A 20724-nucleotide genomic window follows, 5' to 3' on the forward strand; every position below is an offset into this window, starting at 1 on the left:
TCTTTTTTAAATTATTTTTATTTTATGGTACCAGGGATTGAACTCAGGAATGCTTAACTACCAAGCTACATCTACAGCCCTTGTTTACTTTTTATTTTGAAACAGTCTCAGAAGTTGCTAAGGGCCTTGCTAAACTGCTGAGGCTGGCTTTGGATTTGCAATGTTCCTGCCTCAGCCTCCTGAGCCGTTGGGATTACAGAAGTGTGCAACTATTCTGAGCTGTCATTCCTTTATCCTACTGATTTTCTTATTTATAGCTTTTCGAAAAATAGTGCATTGTGGATATATATAAAGATGAAATTCACTGTGGTGTATCTGTACACAGGAAAGTTTGATTAGATTCATTTCACTGTTCTTCCTTCTTCCTGTCCCTCCTCTGACTCCTTTAGTCCCCTTCCTCTGATATACTGGTTGCTCTTCTATTTTCATGGGACTCTTCCCTACCTGTTTTTTCTTTTTCCTTTATTTTGATCTAACTTCTACATTTAAGAAAAAACATTTGACCGTTGATTTTCTGGACCTAGCTTGTTTCACTTAGCATGATGGTCTTCATTTCCATCCATTTACCAACAAATGCCATAATTTCATTCTTCTTTATGGCTGAGTAAAACTCCATTGAGTATATATACCACATTGTCTTTGTTCATTCATCTTTTGATGGGCCCTTGTGTCATTTTGTTTTTTAATTTATAATTTTTAGTTGTCAGCAGATATTTATTTTATTTATATGTGGTGCTGAGAATCTAACCCAGTGCCTCACACGTGCTAGGTAAGCACTGTACCACTGAGCCCCAGCCCCAGCTCCCCTTGTGTGTCCTTTTTTAATGTTTCATGACACCACCATTTCTGAGCCTCCCTTTAGTGTTATTCTTGCCCATTTAGCTACTTTATTATGTAGCAGGAAAGTTTCTTAATGTGTTCAGAGATAGTTATTAGTTTTATTATTTCCTAAACTTTATTCCATCTATTGAGTTTTACATTTTTCTCTTAAATTCTATTTTTACTCCTACAACAATTAAATGTAAGGTTGTGCTTTTTCACAGGTAGAGGGTGGTAGTGGCAACTTCACCTGGACCTCTTCTAATGAAACAGTGGCCATGGTAACCACCAAAGGGGTGGTGACTGCAGGTCAGGTCAGAGGGAACAGTACTGTTTTGGCCCGAGATGTACAAAATCCCTTTCGGTATGGGGAAATTAAGGTAAGTGACTTTACAAAGAAACCTTCTGGTCACTTCTGAGACACTTTGTCTAAATTCAAGTACACTAACATGTTTGAAAATATTTCTAATTCAACTTTGCTATTTAAAACTATTGTTCAAATTCAGTCTACAAGAACATATTCCTTAAATATTTCTGAACCTGGGTTGAATTTTGCATGTCTTAGTAGCCACTTATTTAACACATGTGCTTGTTTTCTCTAAAATGGAGATAACGTAAATATTTAGTTCAATAATTGAACAATACATGTGAGATTTAAATGAGAATGTTTACCTCAGTACTTGGCATATATTCAGTGCTTAATGTTAGCTATTTTTGTTACAATTACCATAAATTATAATCATTAACTGGCCTTCATAAAGTAGCTTTATTTCTCTTTTTTTAAAAGATTTAAAAAAAAATTTTTAAGTTGTAGATGGACACAATACCTTTATTTTTTTATTTTTATGTGGTGCTGAGGATCAAACCTGGTGCCTTCGAGGTTTGCATTCAAGGCGAGCATTCTACCACGGAGCTACAACCCCAGCCCTTAAAGATTTTTTTAAGATAGACACAATAGGGCTGGGGTTGTGGCTCAGTGGTTGAGGGCTTGCCTAGCACATGTGAGGCCCTGGGTTCAATCCTCAGCACCACATAAAAATAAATAAGTAAAATAAAGATGATATTGTGTCCAACTAAAAAATAAATATTAAAAAAGATAGGCACAATATCTTTACTTTATTTAATTAATTTATTTTTTATGTGATGCTGAAGATTGAACCCCGTGCCTCACATGTGCGAGGCAAGCACTCTACCACCGAGCTTTAACCCCAGCCACAAGTAGCTTTATTTCTAAACTCATATTTTGGTTTGTTAATCTGTTTCTAAAAGACTGAAAACTTAAAATTTTTTTCTTAGTTGTAGACGGATACAATACCTTTGTTTTATTTACTTATTTTTATGCAGTGCTGAGGATTGAACCCAGTGCCTCACATGTGCTAGGCAAGCGCTCTACCATTGAACTACATTCTAACCCCCATATCATTTACTATTTATTGTTACCATTTTTCTATTTTCTCCCACTTTAAATGTATGCTGTTTTCCCCTGCAGGACCTAGCATTTTGCCATTACTTGGTAATTATTTATTGAGTATCTTTAGGTACATGACACCATACTAGGTGTCATAGAACATTCAAAAATACATAGCTTATCATCCCTATCTTAAAGAAGCTAACATCTAAGAGCTGGAGATGTAGCTCATGGTTGAGCCCTTGCCTAGTATGCATGAGGCCCTAGGTTCAATAGCCAGCATCACAAAAAGGTATTGTGTCCATCTGCAACTAAAAAGAAATATTTTAAAAAATCTTTAGAAAAAAGAGAAATAAAGCTACTTTATGAAGGCCAGTTAATGATCATATTTATGGTAATTATAACAAAAATAGCTAACATTAAGCACTGAATATATGCCAAACACTGAGGTAAACATTCTCATTTAAACAGTACTGTTCTTTTCTTGTACAAGAAAAGAAGAAGGCATGGGTAGTTTTGGATAAATTTAACTCACCTGTGGAGCATCCAGATAGATGTTTATAATTGGAAATAGGAATCTGAAGTTCAACTGACAGTTTAAGGCTGGAGAGTTATCAGCATACGATTAGTCATTGAAGCTTTGGGATTCTGTGTAATATAAGAGTCACTTCAAGGAACATAGAGGAAGAGGAACTAGCAGAAGAAACATAGAAAGCAACAAAAATGACAAAATAAAATATATTGTTTTAAAAAGATAGCAAGAGCCAGGTGTGGTGGCACACGCCTGTAATCCCAGCAGCTTGGGAGGCTGAGACAGGAGGATCTCAAGTTCAAAGCCTGCCTCAGCAACTTCAAGGCACTAAGTAATTCAGTGAGACCCTGTCTCTAAATAAAGTACAAAATAGGGTTGAGGATGTGGTACCCCCAAGTTCAATCCCCGCTACCAAATAAAAAAGATAGCAAGAGCAGAGCATGGTGGTACACGCCTATAATCCCAGCGGCTATGGATGCTGAGGCAGAAGGATAGCAGGTTTAAAACCAGCCTCAACAATTTAGCAAAGTCCTAAGCAATTTAGCAAGATCCTGTCTCAAACAATAAACCAGGCAGGTGGTGGCATATACCTGTAATCCCAGTGGTTTAGGAGTCTGAGGCAGAAAAATCTCAAGTTCAAAATCAGCTTTAGCAATTAGCAAGGCCCTAAGCAATTTAGTAAGACTCTGTCTCAAAATATAAAAAGGGTTGGGGATGTGGCTCAGTGATAAAGAGCACCTGGATTCAATCCCTGGTACCAATAAATAATAATATCAAGAAAGAGGATGAAGCTGGGGTAGAGCTCAGTGGCAGACTTGGGATAGGCAAGGCCCTGGGTTCATTTCCAGTACCACCACCCCCTACAGAAAAGAAAGGAAGAGGCCGTGCTTTAAGTCAGAAGTTAGCAATCTTTTTCTGTAAAAGCACTAGATACATTAGTCTTTGAAGCCTACATACACTTTCTGTCTCATATTCTTCGTTGTTGTTGTTGGTGGTGGTGGTGGTGTACCAGGGATTGAACCTAGGGGCATTTAACTACTGAGCCACATCCCCAGCCCTTTTTTATATTTTATTTAGAGACAGCGCTTCTCTAAATTGCTTAGGGCTAGCTTTGAACTCGTGATTCTCCTGTCTCAGCCTCCCAAACTGGTGGGATTACCTGCACATGCCACTGAGCTTGACTTTGTTGTTGTTGTTTACAAATCTTTAAAACTATTTTTTAGCTTACTATACAAAAGCAGGTTGTGTACAAAAGCAGGTTGTGTTCTGGCCAAATTTGCCAGGCCCCTGCTGTATAGTGTTAAATGTTTTGAAGACATTCATTGATTGAGGGATGAAGAGAGATATGTTTAGCACCTAGTGTGTATATTTATGTGTGTATGTAAAATAGCATGCAGTCATTCCTCATTGTCTACAGGGGATTGGTTCTTGGACCCCTCACACACCATTATCTGAGGATGCTCAAGTCTTTTGTATAAAATGGCATTGTATTTGCATATAATATGCATATATATGCACATCCTCCTGTGTGTTTTAAATCATCTCTAGATTACTTATACATAATAAAATGTCAATGCTATATAGTAAGTTATTATACTGGGGACTAGGGATGTGGCTTTTGGGGACTAGGGATGTGGCTTAGTGGTAGAGGGTCTGCCAGGCATGCACAAGGCCCTGGGTTCAATCCCCAGCATCAAAAGAAAAAAAAAAGAATTGTTATGATATATATATGTATGTATATATACGTACATATGCATATACATATATATATACATATATATACATACACACACATACACACACACACCACATGTTCATATGTGTGTGCATTTATTTTATTTTTAAATTTTTGGTGCCTGGAGATATATAACCATTGAGCAATATCCCCAGACCTTTTAATTTTTTTATTTTTAAATAGGTTCTTACTAATTTGCTTAGGGTCTTGCTAAGTTGCTGAGGCTGATCTCAAACTTGTGATCCTCCTATCTCAGCTTCCTAAGTTGCTGGTGTTACAGTTGTATGCTCCGTCACTCCTAGTTTATGTGTATATTTAAATATTTAAGGAATGATTCCTTTTTTTCTAAGAATTTCCTAAAATGTAAATTGTTTTTCCTTCAGATATATGTCCTAAAACTGAACAAAATGGAACTGTTACCATTTCATGCTGATGTGGAGATTGGCCAGATTATAGAAATCCCCATTGCAATGTATCATGTAAATAAGGAGACCAAAGAGATCGTGGCATTCACAGATTGCTCTCATTTATCCTTGGATTTAAACATGGATAAGCAAGGAGTCTTCACTCTTCTCAAAGAAGGTAAGAGTAGTCCTTTTAAATTTCTCCTTCCTATATCCTAGAATTGAGGGTAGCAGGCATCAATTTAGAAACTACTAGAGTTTAAATTCATACAGTTCCATTTTTTTTTAATTCCAGAGTGCTTAACCAGTGAGCCACATCCCCAGTCCTTTTTATATTTTATTTATTTAGAGACAGGATCTCTCTAAGTTGCTTAGGGCCTCACTAAATTGATGAGGCTGGCTTTAAACTCAGATCCTCCTGCCCCAGCCTTCTGAGCTGCTGGGATTACAGGTGTGCACTACCGCACCCAGTTTATAATTCTTTTCTTATAATATTTTTAATTGTTTTATCAATTGCCTTGAAGTAGGTATTGATCTACATATAGATGTAGAAACAAAGATACAGAAATTTAATAACAGTGGCTGGACAATATCAGTTTTCAGCTTCTTTTTTTTTAATTTTTATTGTTGGTTGTTCAAAACATTACATAGTTCTTGATATATCATATTTCACACTTTGATTCAAGTGGGTTATGAACTCCCATTTTTACCCCGTATACAGATTGCAGAATCACATCAGTTACACATCCATTGATTTACATATTGCCATACTAGTGTCTGTTGTATTCTGCTGCCTTTCCTATCCTCTGCTATCCCCCCTCCCCTCCCCTCCCCTCCCCTCTTCTCTCTCTACCCCCTCTACTGTCATTCATTTCTCCCCCTTGTATTATTTTTCCCTTTCCCCTCACTTCCTCTTGTATGTAATTTTGTATAACCATGAGGGTCTCCTTCCATTTCCATGCAATTTCCCTTCACTCTCCCTTTCCCTCCCACCTCTCATCCCTGTTTAATGTTAATCTTCTTCTCATGCTCTTCGTCCCTACTCTGTTCTTAGTTACTCTCCTTATATCAAAGAAGACATCTGGCATTTGTTTTTTAGGGATTGGCTAGCTTCACTTAGCATAATCTGCTCTAATGCCATCCATTTCCCTGCAAATTCTATGATTTTGTCATTTTTTAATGCAGAGTAATACTCCATTGTGTATAAATGCCACATTTTTTTTATCTATTCGTCTATTGAAGGGCATCTAGGTTGGTTCCACAGTCTTGCTATTGTGAATTGTGCTGCTATGAACATCGATGTAGCAGTGTCCCTGTAGCATGCTCTTTTTAGGTCTTTAGGGAATAGACCGAGAAGGGGAATAGCTGGGTCAAATGGTGGTTCCATTCCCAGCTTTCCAAGAAATCTCCATACTGCTTTCCAAATTGGCTGCACCAATTTGCAGTTCCACCAGCAATGTACAAGTGTACCCTTTTCCCCACATCCTCGCCAGCACTTGTTGTTGTTTGACTTCATAATGGCTGCCAGTTTTCAGCTTCTAATAAGGTATTCTCTATCTAGTGTCAAGCTCTTTTCTTATTTCTTTAATATATATACCATGTTTATTTCTAAGAGAAATATAGTGCCATTTAATGTCTATATTTTTTAAGTTTATTCAAAAAAGGAAAAAAATCTTTGTAATACAAAGGAAAATAAGAACAATCTATTCATAAAGGTCAGTATTCTCTCTTGTTATTGAGAATCATAGTTGATCCTCATCCCCATTGTTTCTTTAATCAATATGATAGCAGTAACATCTAACATTTCTTAGCATCTACTATTTGCCAGGCTCTGTTCTGAATACTTTCATGTATTAACTCATTTAATTCTCACAGTACATCTATAAGAGTGGTATCAGCTTGGACTTCTTTTTCCTTATTGGTATGTATTCCTTATATGGTATTTCTCTCCTCTGTTTGCAGTGCCTCCTCTAACTTTCAGATAATAAGTTATCTTTTATGTAGGATACTCCAATATCCTTCAACGGGTAATCATGGCTACCAGATCAATCTTTGTGCAGCTCAACTTCAATATTACTTTTTCTGTTCAAAAAATTTTAGAGGATTATCTTTGCCAATAGAATAGAGCAGAAATCCTTTTAGTTTAGTCTTCATAGCCCTCTACAGTATAACATGACAGTACAAATGGTCTAGCTAAATCAACTACTTTGGTTAAATTTTCTCTTATATCTCCCTCATACTCATTCATGTCTCATTTATTTCTTTGTTCAAGCTATTTCTCAACTTAAAATACTTTATTTAAGTCTTTTTTTTTTTAGGGCTGGGGTTGTGCGTCAGAGGTAGTCCACTCACCTAGCATGTGTGAGGAACTGGGTTAGATCCTCAGCACCACATAAAAATAAAATAAAGATATTGGGTCCACCCCTGACTAAAAAATAAATATTTAAAAATAAATGAATAAATCTTTTTTACCACCTTCCTGGCTTCTAAATCTCTATCATATTTAACACTTTCTGGTAATACTTAAGGTCAGGAGGTAAGGATCTTTGCTCACCTGTGTATCCTCACTGTAGATTGAATTTTGTCTTACATAATATATGTCTGTTAATAGAAGAAATAGATTTTTATATCAACTTGATTATTTGGCTGGCAATGTTGCTAAGTGGTAGAGTGCTTGTATAACAAGTGCAGGGGTCCTGGTTTTAATCCCCAGTCCCAGAAAATAAAAAAAAAGGTAATTTTTTTTTTTTTTTGAGACAGGGTCTTGCTATATTGCTTAGGCTGAGCTTGAACTGGATGCAAGTGATCCTTTCACCTCAGCCTCCCCAGTTAGCTGGAATTACAAGTGCATGTCATTGTACCTGTTTGTTTTGTGTGTGTGTGTGTGTGTGTGTGTGTGGTGCTGGAGATTGAACTCAGGGCCTTGTGCATGTGAGGCAAGCACAGTACCATTGAGCTACACCCTAGCCCAAGATGGTATTTTTTTTAATGTTTTTTAGTTGTTTATGGATCTTTATTTTGTTCATTTATTTATACATGATGCTGAGAATTGAACCCAGTTCCTCACACATGCTAGGCAAGTGCTCTACCACTGAGTCACAACCCCAGTCCCATTGAGCCCCAGCCCCAGCCCAGTATTTTTTTTTAATATTTGTATTTTAGTTGTAGTTGACACAATACCCTTATTTCACTTATTTATTTTTATGTGGTGCTGAGGATTGAGCTCAGGGATTCGATGTATTAACTCATGTATTTAATTCTCACAGTACATCTATAAGAGTGGCATCAGCCTAGACTTTTTTTTTCCTTATTGGTATGTAGTACTAATCACATCTTTCTCCTCTGTTCGCAGGGCTTCCTCTAACCTTCAGATAATGAATTATCTCTTATGTAGGATAAGAGATGCGAGGCGAGTGTTCTACCACTGAGCCACAACCCCAGCCCTTTTTTTTAAAAAAAATTATTTATTAGTTGTAGTTGGACACAATACCTTTATGTTATTTATTTATTTTTATGTGGTGCTGAGGATTGAACCTAGGGCCTCACACATGCTAGGCGAGTGCTCTACCACTGAGCCACAACCCCAGCACCCCCCCAGCCCGGTATTTTTAATGTGTTAGAATTCTTATATTTCTGTAGCTTAATATCCTGGAGAACAGACTAATTATTACCCTACTGAAATAATTATTTTTTGATTCAAAGGTATTCAAAGACCTGGACCAATGCATTGTTCTAGTACACATATAGCAGCCAAATCTTTAGGCCATACTCTGGTAATAGTGAGTGTGACTGAATATGAAGAGTATTTGGAGAGCAGTGCCACATTTGCTGCTTATGAGCCCTTAAAGGTAAGATATTTCATAGTAAGGCACTGTCATTCCATATCTTTCCATGGACCCAACTCTATACTTAGGGACTACCTAGTCATCTGTATTCACTAAGGATCAGTGGTGATATTTGTATTCTTTTATTTACCACTGTGTGTGTGTGTGTGTGTGTGTGTGTGTGTGTGTGTGTGTAATGTTAAGGATCAAACCCAGGGCCTGGCACATGCTAGGCAAGTGCTTTACCACTGAATTACAGCCCTACTATTTTGTTTTTATATGTAAATTCTCTCATCAAACCTGAATTTTGGGGAATTTACTCCCGCATGCTTCTACCTTATGCTTCCTGAATTAAAATATTCAGGAATATTTTTAAGTTGACACCCTGTTTCAAAATAAAACATAAAAAAGGCTAGGATGAATGTAGTTCAGTGGTAGAGTGGCCCTGAGTTCAACCCCCAGTAATAAACAAAGAAAAAGGATTTAAAAAAAAAAGAGAAAAGAAAGTAAAAAGACAAAAAGAAAGATAACTTGTTTGTTCAAAGTTGTCCTCTTTGCGCATTGTGCAGTATATGTATTAAACATTTGAGTACATTGAGGATTTGAGTACATTTCATTGGTTCCCTAGCAGAAGAATCATCTTATTTGCCAAATTCAGTAGAAGTGCCTAGCTATGGCTTATTATAATTTCCTTACTTTTCTCATTAGACTTTTCTCATATTTATTGTCTATAAATGATCTCCTCTGAATGTAAACCATCCTTAAAGGAAAGGAAGATGATGATTTTCTTTTTCTACCAAATGCTTTACTTGTGCTTCTTTCCCTTTACCTGCCAAAAGAGAGTATATAAAAACATACGTATATTGGAGCTGGGAATTTAACTTAGGAGGTAAAGCATTTATCTAGCATGTGTAAGGCTCTGAGCTCAATCTCTAGCACTGAAAAAATATATATGTGTCTATGTCTGCATTCTATCTTTGTTTCAGAACATGGTATCGTTTTCAATTGTTCTTTTACTTCCAGCTTAGTTCAGTTGGTCTGATTAATTTTGGACTATGCATCTAAGAAAAAGAAATCATCTCTATTTTTCTTTCTTAGAAAAACTTTCCATGAAGCTTCTAAGTTCATTCTTTCATTAATTTCCTCTATAAAAAAGTTTATATAACACTCTGGGGTGTAGGGTTTTTTTTTTTTTTTTTTTTTTTGGTATGTACTGAGAATTAAATTCAGGGCCTCATGCATGCTAGGTCAGCACTCTAGGACAGAGGTACATTCCTACCCTGTGTTGTAACTTTTTGTAATATTCATCACCCACTCCAAAGCTGTTTTCCCAAACTGTGAAGCAGTTTGGATTTCTATTATTGTGTTCTCAGTAGGCCATCAGTGGATACTTGTTAAATTGTATATACCTTATTTAAGAAAATGCTGCCATTAGAGATAGAAATAATGTTTTAAAAACTTCTATTTATTTATTTATTGTTGTTATTGGGAATTAAAACCTTTACCACTTGGCTACATCTCCAGTCTTTATTTTAGTTTTTACTTTGAGACAGGGTCTCACTAAGTTGCTTAGGAACTCACTAAATTGTTGAGGCTGGCCTTGAACTTGTGATCCTCCTGCCTCAGCCTCCAGAGTTACTGGGATTACAGGCATGCTTCACTGTGCTTGGCAGAAATATTTAATTTTAATGATATTCAATAATAAATATGATTGACTAGTTCTGAAAAGAAATAATAAAATGTGGTTTGATTACACTTTTAGAAAATTGTATCAACACTCTACTTCATTTTATGATTTGGTCAGTGTTGTAGACACTTGTGCACCATACAAGAATAACCTGCACTTACCAGGCATGGTGGTACACACTTGTAATCCCAGGGGCTCACGCAGGTTCTGAGCAAGACTCTGTCTCAAAAATGAAACAAAAAAGGGTTGGAGATGTGGTTCAGTGGTTAAGTGCCCCTGGGTTCAATCCCTGGTTATCAGGGGAAAAAAAGAATAACCTGTACTTCAAAAATACTTTATTCTGCCAGGCAGCTCGGAAGGCTAAGGCAGTAGAATCACAAGTTCAAAGCTAGCCTCAGCAACTTAGCAAGGCCCTAAGCAACTTAGTGAGACCCTGTCTCAAAATTTTTTTAAAAAAGTAAAAAATTAAAAGGGATGGGGATATGGTTCAGTGGTTAAGCACCCCTTGGCTTAATCCCCAGTGCAAAAAACACTTTGTTCCCCTAATGCCAGATTCCTCATATATAAGTGGGATACAACTCCTCTGTGAACTACAGTGAATAATACCTATCTTCTCTTTTAGGTTATAAAGTTCTTTGAGAAATATGATGAAATATATACATGTGTTATTTTTGTGGTTTTAGGACAGAAGTTTTTTGATACTTTAGTTAAATATTGACTTAAAATGCTTTGCAGTTATTTAAATAATACCTTTTATGTGTACAGCCTTGTACTAAATTCCACTGATAAAATTCTCTAAAAAAATTGGGTGTAAGTTATTCTTGCCTCTTGAGGAATTTACATAGCTAGAAAACACAACAAGCATTATTCAACTTGTACATACATTTGCTAAATAGCATTTGGAGATGAAAGTGTACAAATGAGTGGCAGAGATAAATAAAAGTATAGAAGCTGCCAAAATAGTTGCGGTCTGGAGTAACTGGACACAAATTAATGGATAAGGCAATCATCAGTTAGACTTGAATCACAGATAGAACCTAGTTTAGTACAGAGGTTGAGAAGTATTCCAAGTGAGGGGCATGACATACATTTAACTTAACTTGAGAATTAAGTCTAACATCATTTTTAATTAGAAAATTGTATCAACACTCTACTTCATTTTATGATTTGGTCAGTGTTGTAGACACTTATACACCATACAAGAATAACCTGCACTTACCAGGCATGGTGGTACGCACTTGTAATCCCAGGGGCTCACGCAGGTTCTGAGCAAGACTCTGTCTCAAAATAAAACAAAAAAGGGTTGGAGATGTGTATATTCAGATAAATTGTATTTCACTTTAAAAAACTGTCTAAAGAGGCATGACTGGCATACCTGTAATTCCAGCTACTCAGAAAGCTGAAGTAGGAGGATATCAGGCCCAGAAGTTTAAGACCAGCTTGGGCAACTTAGACTCTGACTAGATAGATAGATAGATAGATAGATAGATTAGAAAAAAAATTAAATGTTGAATTTCCTAACCAACCTGAGATTAATTTCTTTAAATGTCATCAGGCCCTAAACCCTGTGGAAGTGGCATTGGTGACATGGCAGTCTGTGAAGGAAGTAGTGTTTGAAGGGGGCCCTCGTCCGTGGATCCTGGAACCCTCCCGGTTTTTTTTGGAGCTGAGCATGGAGAGGGCAGAGAAGATCAAAGTGACAGAAGTCCGGCTGCCAGCCAAGAGAAAGCAGAACCAGTACATATACCGGATCCTGTGCCTGGATTTAGGGGAGCAAGTATGAAAATAATCTTTAGCCTTTTTTCCCCCTAATATTTCTTTTCATATAATATTTCAATTCCTTTGTACTACCAGCCATTCCTTTTCAGATTCTAATTGATTTAGTTTATGAACTAGATAGGAAAATTCTAATTATTGATTACATTAAATTCTAATTTTTGATTATCCTTTATCAGTTTGCTTATCTGAGAATTCTAACACTCATTAACAATCAATATTTTTTTGTTATGAATTATTTTAAATTATTTTAACTTTATCACTTTAATTAATGGCCCTATTATCTAGACTAGAGGACATTTTATTCCTTACCTTCAAAGAATTCAAAGAGGGCTGGGGATGTGGCTCAAGCTCGCCTGGCATGCGAGCGGCCCAAGGTTCGATCCTCAGCACCACATACAAACAAAGATGTTGTGTCCGCCAAACACTAAAAAATAAATATTAAAATTCTCTCTCTCTCTCTCTCTTTAAAAAAAAAAAAAGAATTCAAAGAAGAAAACTTTTTCCCCATTTTTTTATTGGTGCACTATTATCATACATTAGAATAGTGAGATTTATTATTACCTATACATGTACATAATATAACAATATAATTTGGTCAGTATCCTTCCCCAGTATTTCACCTTTCCCTCTCCGCCCCCACCCCCGTCCCTTTCCTCTACTGTACTGGTCTCCCTTTAATTGTTTGTGAGATACCCTCTGCCCCCAGCTTCTTTTTACTCTCTAGCTTCCACATATAAGAGAAAATAAACAACTCTTGACTTTCTGAGTTTGGTTTATTTACATAATATAATGTTCTCAAGCTTCATCCATTTTCTGCAAATGACATAACTTTATTCTTCTTTATGGCTGAATAAAACTCCTTGTGTATATATACCACATTTTCTTTTTTTTTTTTTTAATATTTATTTTTTAGTTCTTGGCAGACACAACATCTTTGTTCGTATGTGGTGCTGAGGATTGAACCCGGGCCGCACGCATGCCAGGCGAGCACGCTACCGCTTGAGCCACATCCCCGGCCCATATACCACATTTTCTTGATCCATTCATTTGTTGATGGACATCTAGGCTGGTTTCATAGTTTGGCTATTGTGAATTGTGCTGCTATAAGCATGTGTATGCATATATCACTCTAGTATACTGACTTTAATACTTTAGGATAAATACCAAGGAGTGGTCATTAGTGAGTCTATTCCTAGTCTTTTGAGAAACCTGTATACTGATTAAAGAAGAGAGACTTTAAAGGGTCAACTTGTCTTTAGTAATTTTGAGGAAACAATCTATCTATACTGATAAAGAGTATTTTACCCTCTCTCAGTTGAATTAGTTTTTTTGGGGGGGTGTGGGGGCTGGTTACTGGGGATTGAACCCAGGTGCACTGTACCACTGAACTATATTCCCAGCCCTTTAAAAAAAATTTATTTTGAGTTAGGTCTTGCTAAGTTGCTTAAGCCCTTGCTATATTGCTCAGGCTGGCCAAACTTGTGATTCTTTCGCCTCAGCGTCCCAAGTTTATGAGAATACAGGTGTGTGCCACAAAAATTGGAGAATAATCTTTTACTATTTTTAGAGGCAACAATGTGTGTTGCATTGGTATTGTTCATAGCTCTACCCTGCCTCTATCAAAACTAGTAACAAGCCGGCACACGCCTGCAATTCCAGCAGCTTGGGAAGCTGAGGCAGGATTGTGAGTTCAAAGCCAGCCTCAGCAAACGTGAGGTGCTAAGCACTCAGTGAGACTTTGTCTCTAAATAATATACAAAATAGGGCTGGGGATATGGCTGAGTTCAATCCCTGGGAAGGAAGGAAGGAAGGAAGGGGGGAAGGGGGGAAGGGGGGAAGGGGGGAAAGGGGGAAGGGGGGAAGGAAAGGAAAGGAAAGGAAAGAGGGAAGGGAAGGGAAGGGAAGGAAAGGAAAAAAAAAACAACTAGTAACAGCTACTCAGGAGCTTGAGGCAGGAGGATCCCAAGTTCAAGGCCGGCCTCAGCAACTTAGTGAGACCCTGTCTCAAAATAAAAATAAGGCCAGCTGATGCTGGGGTTGTGGCTCAGCAGTAGAACACCACCTAGCACATGCAAGGTCCTAGGTTCAATCCTCAGCACTACTTAAAAATAAATAAATAAAATATAGGTATTATGTCCAACTACAACTAATATATATATATATATATAAAGGCCAGCTGGCAGTGCATGCCTGTAATCCCAGCGATTTGTGAGGCTGAGGCAGGAGGCTCTTGAGTTCAAAGCCAGCTTTAGCAATTTAGTTAGGTCCTAAGCAACTCAGGGAGACCCTGTCTCTAAATAAAATATAAAAAGGGCTGAAGATGTGACTCAGTGGTTAAGCACCCCTGGGTTCAATCCTTGGTACAAAACTAATAATAAATAAATAAATAATAAAATGGGCTAGCAATGTAGTTAAGTGGTAGGGTGTTTGCCCAGCATGCCCAAGGGCGTTTGCCTGGCATGTGTGAGGTCCTGGGTTTAATCCCCAATACTGCAAAAATCAAAAACAAACAAAAAATAGTATAAAGTTTTGCAGTTTGATTATGGTTAAGAATTAATGAATGATAGAGCTCATTCATTAAAAGAATAGAAAGTCACTAAATAAATAACCTAACATTATATCTCAAAGCCCTAGAAAAAGAAGAACAGGGCTGGGGCTGAGGCTCAGTGGGAGAGCTCTCACCTTGCACATATGAGGCTGTGGGTTCAATCCTCAGCACCACATATAAATAAATAAATAACAAAGGTATTCTGTACAATTACGACTAAAAAATAAATATTTTTTTTAAAAAAGAACAAATCAACACCAAAAGCAGTTTGCGACTGGAAATAATTAAAAACAGAGCTGACATCAATGAAACTAAAACAAAAAAAATTTTTTTTAAATCAACAAAAGAAAAAAAAAAGTTTCTTTAAAAAATAAAATCCATAAACTCTTAGCCAAACTAATAAAGAAAAAGAGAAAATTCAAATTTCTAAAATTCATAATGAAAAAAGGAAATACCACAACAGACAATAAATACTGAAATACAGATGATAATCAGAAAGTATTTTAAAAAATTATACTGTAATAAAATAGAAAATATTGAAGACATCAACAAATTCTAGAGCCATATGACCTACCCAGATTGAACCAGGAAGGCACAGAAAATTTAAACAGATCAAAATTACAAGCAGTGAAATTGAAGATGCCATCAAAAGCTTACCAAACAAGAAAAGTCCAGAACCAGATAGAGTCTCAAGAGTTCTATCAGATCTTCAAAGAAGAACTAACACAAATCCTTCTCAAATTATTCTGTGAAATATAAAAGGAGGGAACTCTTCCAAACTTATTCTAGTATCTCCCTGACACCAAAACCTGACAAAGACACATCAAGGAAAGAAAACTTCAGACCAAAATTCCTGATGAACATAAATGCAAAAATTCTTAATAAAATGCTGGCAAATTGCATACAAGAACATATTAAAAAGATAGTGCACCATGATCAAGTGGGGTTCATCCTAGGGTTGCAAGCTTGGTTCAACATATGGAAATCAATGAACATAATTCATCACATCAATAGACTTAAAGACAAGAATCACATGATTATCTCAATAGATGCAGAAAAAGCATTTGACAAAATACAGAATACATTGACGTTCAAAACACTAGAAAAACTAGGGATAGTAGGAACATACCTCAACATAGTAAAAGCTACATATATTAAACCCAAGGCCAATATCATTCTAAATGGAGAAAAATTGAGAGCATTCCCTCTCAAAACTGGGAGAAGACAAGGATGCCCTCTTTCGCCACTTCTATTCAACATAGTCCTTGACACTCTAGCCAGAGCAATTAGGCAGAAGAAAGAAATTAAAGGGAAACAATTAGGAAAAGATGAACTCAAAACTATCCCTATTTGCTGACAACATGATTCTATACTTAGAAGACCCAGAAAACTTTTAGAACTCATAAATTCAGCAAATTAGCAGGATATAAAATTAACACTCATAAATCAATTGCATTCCTATTTATCAGTGATGAATCAACTGAAAGAGAAATTAGGAAAACTATTTCATTCACAATAGCCTCAAAAAATGAAAAAAATAAATAAAATAGGGCTGGGGATATAGTTCAGTTGGTAGATTGTTGCCTTGCATGCACAAGGCCTAGATTTGATCCCCAGCACCAAAACAAATAAAATAAAATACTTGGGAATTGATCTAACAAAAGAGGTAAAAGACTTCTACAATGAGAACTACAAAACACTAAAAAAAGAAATTGAAGAAGACCTTAGAAAATGGAAAGATCTCCCATGTTTTTGGATAGGCAGAATTAATATTGTCAAAATGCCCATTCTACCAAAAGTGTTACACAGGTTTAATGCAATTCCTATTAAAAGTTCAATGACGTTCTTCATAAAAATAGAAAAAGCAGTCATGAAATTCATTTGGAAATATAAGAGGCTCTTTAGTGAGAAAAATGAAGCAGGAGGCATCACCATATCAGACCTTAAATTATACTACAGAGCTATAGTGACAAAAACGGCATGGTATTGGCACCCAAACAGACATGAAGACCAATGGTACAAGATGGAGAACACAGAGACAAACCCACTTAAATATAGTTATCTCATACTAGACAAAGACACCATAAACATACATTGGAGAAAAGATAGCCTCTTCAACAAATGGTGTGAGGAAAACTGGAAATCCATATGTACTAGAAAGAAATTAAACCCCTATCTTTCACCCTGCACAATACTCAAAGTGGGTCAAGGACCTAGGCATTAGACCTGAGAATCCTGTGCCTAAGCCCAAATCTCCATCATTTGGCTTAGGAACTGAATTTCTTGACAATACTCCTAAAGCACAAGAAGTAAAATCAAGAATCAATAAATGGGGGATGGGATTGTGGCTCAGCGGTAGAGCGCTCACCCAGCACAGGCGGGACCCAGGTTCGATCCTCAGCACCCCCCAGCACCACATAAAAAAAAATAAAGGCATTGTGTTGTGTCCATCTACACCTAAAAAATAAATATTAAAAAAAAAGAATCAATAAATGGGAAAAAAGACTAAAGGAAATCTTTGAATTTTAAAAAAAGAATCAATAAATGGGCTGGGCACAGTGGCGCATGCCTGTGATTCCAGGGGTTTGGAAGCCTGAGGCAGGAGAATCATGAGACCCTATCTCTAATAAAATACAAACTAGGGCTGAGGATATGGCTGAGTGGTTGAGTGCCCCTGAGTTCAATCCCCAGTACCCCCCCCCCAAAAAAAAAGAATCAATAAATGGAATGGTATCAAACTAAAAGCCTTCTTCACAGCAAAGAAAACAACCAAGAGTGTGAAGAGAAGGGCTGGGGTAGTAACTCAGTGGTAGAACAGTCACCTAGTATGTGTGAGGCACTGGTTTTGATCCTCAGCACCACATAAAAAATGAATAAAATAAAGGTATTGTGTTCATCTACAACTAAAAAATAAATTCTTTTTTTTTTAATTTTTATTGTTGGTTGTTCAAAACATTACATAGTTCTTGACAAATCATATTTCACACTTTGATTCAAGTGGGTTATGAACTCCCATTTTTACCCCGTATACAGATTTCAGCATCACATTGGTTACACATCCACTGTTTTACATATTGCTATACTAGTGTCTGTTGTATTCTGCTGCCTTTCCTATCCTCTACTATCCCCCATCCCCTCCCCTCCCATCTTCTCTCTCTACCCCATCTACTGTAATTCATTTCTCCCCCTTGTTTTTTTTTCCCCCTTTCCCCTCACTTCCTCTTGTATGTAATTTTGTATAACCATGAGGGTCTCCTTCCATTTCCATGCAATTTCCCTTCTCTTTCTTTTTCCCTCCCACCTCTCACCCCTGTTTAATGTTAATCTTCTTCTCATGCTCTTCCTCCCAACTCTGTTCTTAGTTACTCTCCTTATATCAAAGAAAACATTTGGCATTTGTTTTTTAGGGATTGGCTAGCTTCACTTAGCATAATCTGCTCTAATGCCATCCATTTCCCTGCAAATTCTATGATTTTGTCATTTTTTAATGCAGAGTAATACTCCATTGTGTATAACTGCCACGTTTTTTTTTATCCATTCATCTATTGAAGGGCATCTAGGTTGGTTCCACAGTCTTGCTATTGTGAATTGTGCTGCTATGAACATCGATGTAGCAGTGTCCCTGTAGCATGCTCTTTTTAGGTCTTTAGGGAATAGACCGAGAAGGGGAATAGCTGGGTCAAATGGTGGTTCCATTCCCAGCTTTCCAAGAAATCTCCATACTGCTTTCCAAATTGGCTGCACCAATTTGCAGTCCCACCAGCAATGTACAAGTGTACCCTTTTCCCCACATCCTCGCCAGCACTTGTTGTTGTTTGACTTCATAATGGCTGCCAATCTTACTGGAGTGAGATGGTATCTTAGGGTGGTTTTGATTTGCATTTCTCTGACTGCTAGAGTCAAAAAAAAAAAAAAAAAAGCATGTGAAGAGAGAGCATACAGAATGGGGGATAATCTTTGCCACCTGTTCTAGCATTAATCTCCAAGATAAAGAATTTTAAAAACTTTACACCAAAAAACAACAACAACAACAAATAATCCAATCAATAATGGGCAAAGGAACTGAACAGATACTTTATAGAAGAATAAATATGAATGGTCAACAAATATATGAAAAAATGTTCAACATCTCTAGTAATTAGAGAAATGCAAATTAAAACTACACAGATTTCATCCCATTCCAGTCAGAATGGCAATTATCAAGAATACAAGTAACAATAAATGTTAGTGAGGATGTGGATGAAAAGGTCCACTCATACATTGCTGGTGGGACTGCAAATTGGTGCAACCACTCTGAAAAGCAGTATGGGGATTCCTCAGAAAACTTGGAATGAAACCACCATTTGACCCGTTATCCCACCCCTTGGCATATACCCAAAGGACTTAAAATCAACATACTGTAATGATGTGGCCACATCAATGTTTATAGCAGCTCAATTCACAATAGCTAAGCTACGGACCTAGGTGCCCTTCAACAGATGAATGCATAAAGAAAATGTGATACATATACATAATGGAATTACTCGGCCATAATGAAAAATGAAATTGTGGCATTTGCTGGTAAATGGTAAATGGGTAGAACAGGAAACTATCATGCTAAGTGAAATAACCTGATCCCCAATAAAAACCAAAGACCAAATAAATGTTCTCTGTGATTTTTGGATGCTGACTCACAATAGATAGGAAATGGGGAGGAGTGGAGGTTCACTGGATTGTGGGGGCGAGTGTGAAGGTGGGGAGGGGTTGGAGATGGGAATGGGAAAGACAGTAGAATGAATCAGACATAGATTTCCTATATTCATATATGAATACACAATCAGTATAACTCCACATAATGTACAATCACAAGAATGGGAAGTTATACTCCATATATGTATAATATGTCAAAATACATGCTACTGTCATGTATAACTAAAAAAAACCAATTAATTACTTTTAAAAAATTTATGTATGAAACACAGGAAGGATAACTGGCCCACAGAGCATCAATGTAAGATTTTAACTTAGTAAGAACTGTGATATAATTAATCAACCTTCTTTTTAATATTTGTAGTCAATTTTACTGTAAATATGATATGACTAACTATTAGTAATTTCAGACCTAATCATGTCCTTTCAGGGGGGTACCAGGGATTGAACTCAGGGACACTCAAACACTGAGCCACATCCCCAGCCCTATTTTGTATTTTATTTAGAGATAAGGTCTCACTGAGGCTGGCTTTGAATTTACAATCCTCCTACCTCAGCCTCCCAAGCCACTGGGCTAATTATGTTCTTTTGACCTAAATTTTATTGTAGTAGGATACACATAAAATTTACTGTCTTTAAAAATGTGTGTGTGTGTGTGTGTGTATGTGTGTGTGTGTGTGAGAGAGAGAGAGAGAGAGAGAGAGAGAGAGAGACCGGGAATTGAACTCAGGACCTCACACATACTAGGAGAGTGCTCTATCACTGATCTACAGCCCCAGACCCCACTTTAATCATTTTTAAGTATATAGATCAGTGGGGCTATAGCTCAGCAGTAAAGCATTTGCCTAGCATGTGTGAGACCCTGGGTTCAATCCCACACAAAAAATAAATAAATGAATAAAAATAACTCCTCATTAGTGTTTCACACCAGCCCTTGATGACCACCATTCTACTTTCTGCTTCTAATTTTGATTACTCTAAATACCTCAAATATATAGAAATATGTAGTATTTGTCTTTTTATGACTATATTATTTTACTTAACACAATATTCTCAAGTTTCATTCATGTTGTAGAATGTCTGAATTTCCTTCTGTTTTAAGGCTGCATATTCCGTTATAATGTATATATACACCTTTTTTTTTTTTTTAGTCCATCCATCCATGGACCCTTGGGTTGCCTTCATGTTCTAGCTGCTATGCAAAATGCTGCTGTGAACACGGACATAAAAACACCTCCTTAAGGCTCTTCTCTCTCTCTCTCTCTCTCTCTCTCTCTCTCTCTCTCTCTCTCTCTCTCT

General features: G+C 36.8%; 1 protein-coding gene across 2 annotated transcripts in view; it reads left to right on the plus strand.

The window, feature by feature from the left end:
- The window catches only part of Nup210l (nucleoporin 210 like), a 119112-nt gene that overhangs the window by 33420 nt on the left and 64968 nt on the right, over positions 1–20724 (plus strand). For both annotated transcript variants that reach the window (XM_027920851.2, XM_027920852.2), the window contains exons 12-15: positions 1044–1199; positions 4878–5076; positions 8601–8746; positions 11965–12186. In XM_027920851.2, coding sequence (XP_027776652.2) covers positions 1044–1199; positions 4878–5076; positions 8601–8746; positions 11965–12186 — 723 coding nt within the window. The remainder of the gene's footprint in view (positions 1–1043; positions 1200–4877; positions 5077–8600; positions 8747–11964; positions 12187–20724) is intronic.

The sequence above is a fragment of the Marmota flaviventris genome, chromosome 10 (genome assembly GCF_047511675.1).
Source record: "Marmota flaviventris isolate mMarFla1 chromosome 10, mMarFla1.hap1, whole genome shotgun sequence".
NCBI lineage: Eukaryota > Metazoa > Chordata > Mammalia > Rodentia > Sciuridae > Marmota > Marmota flaviventris.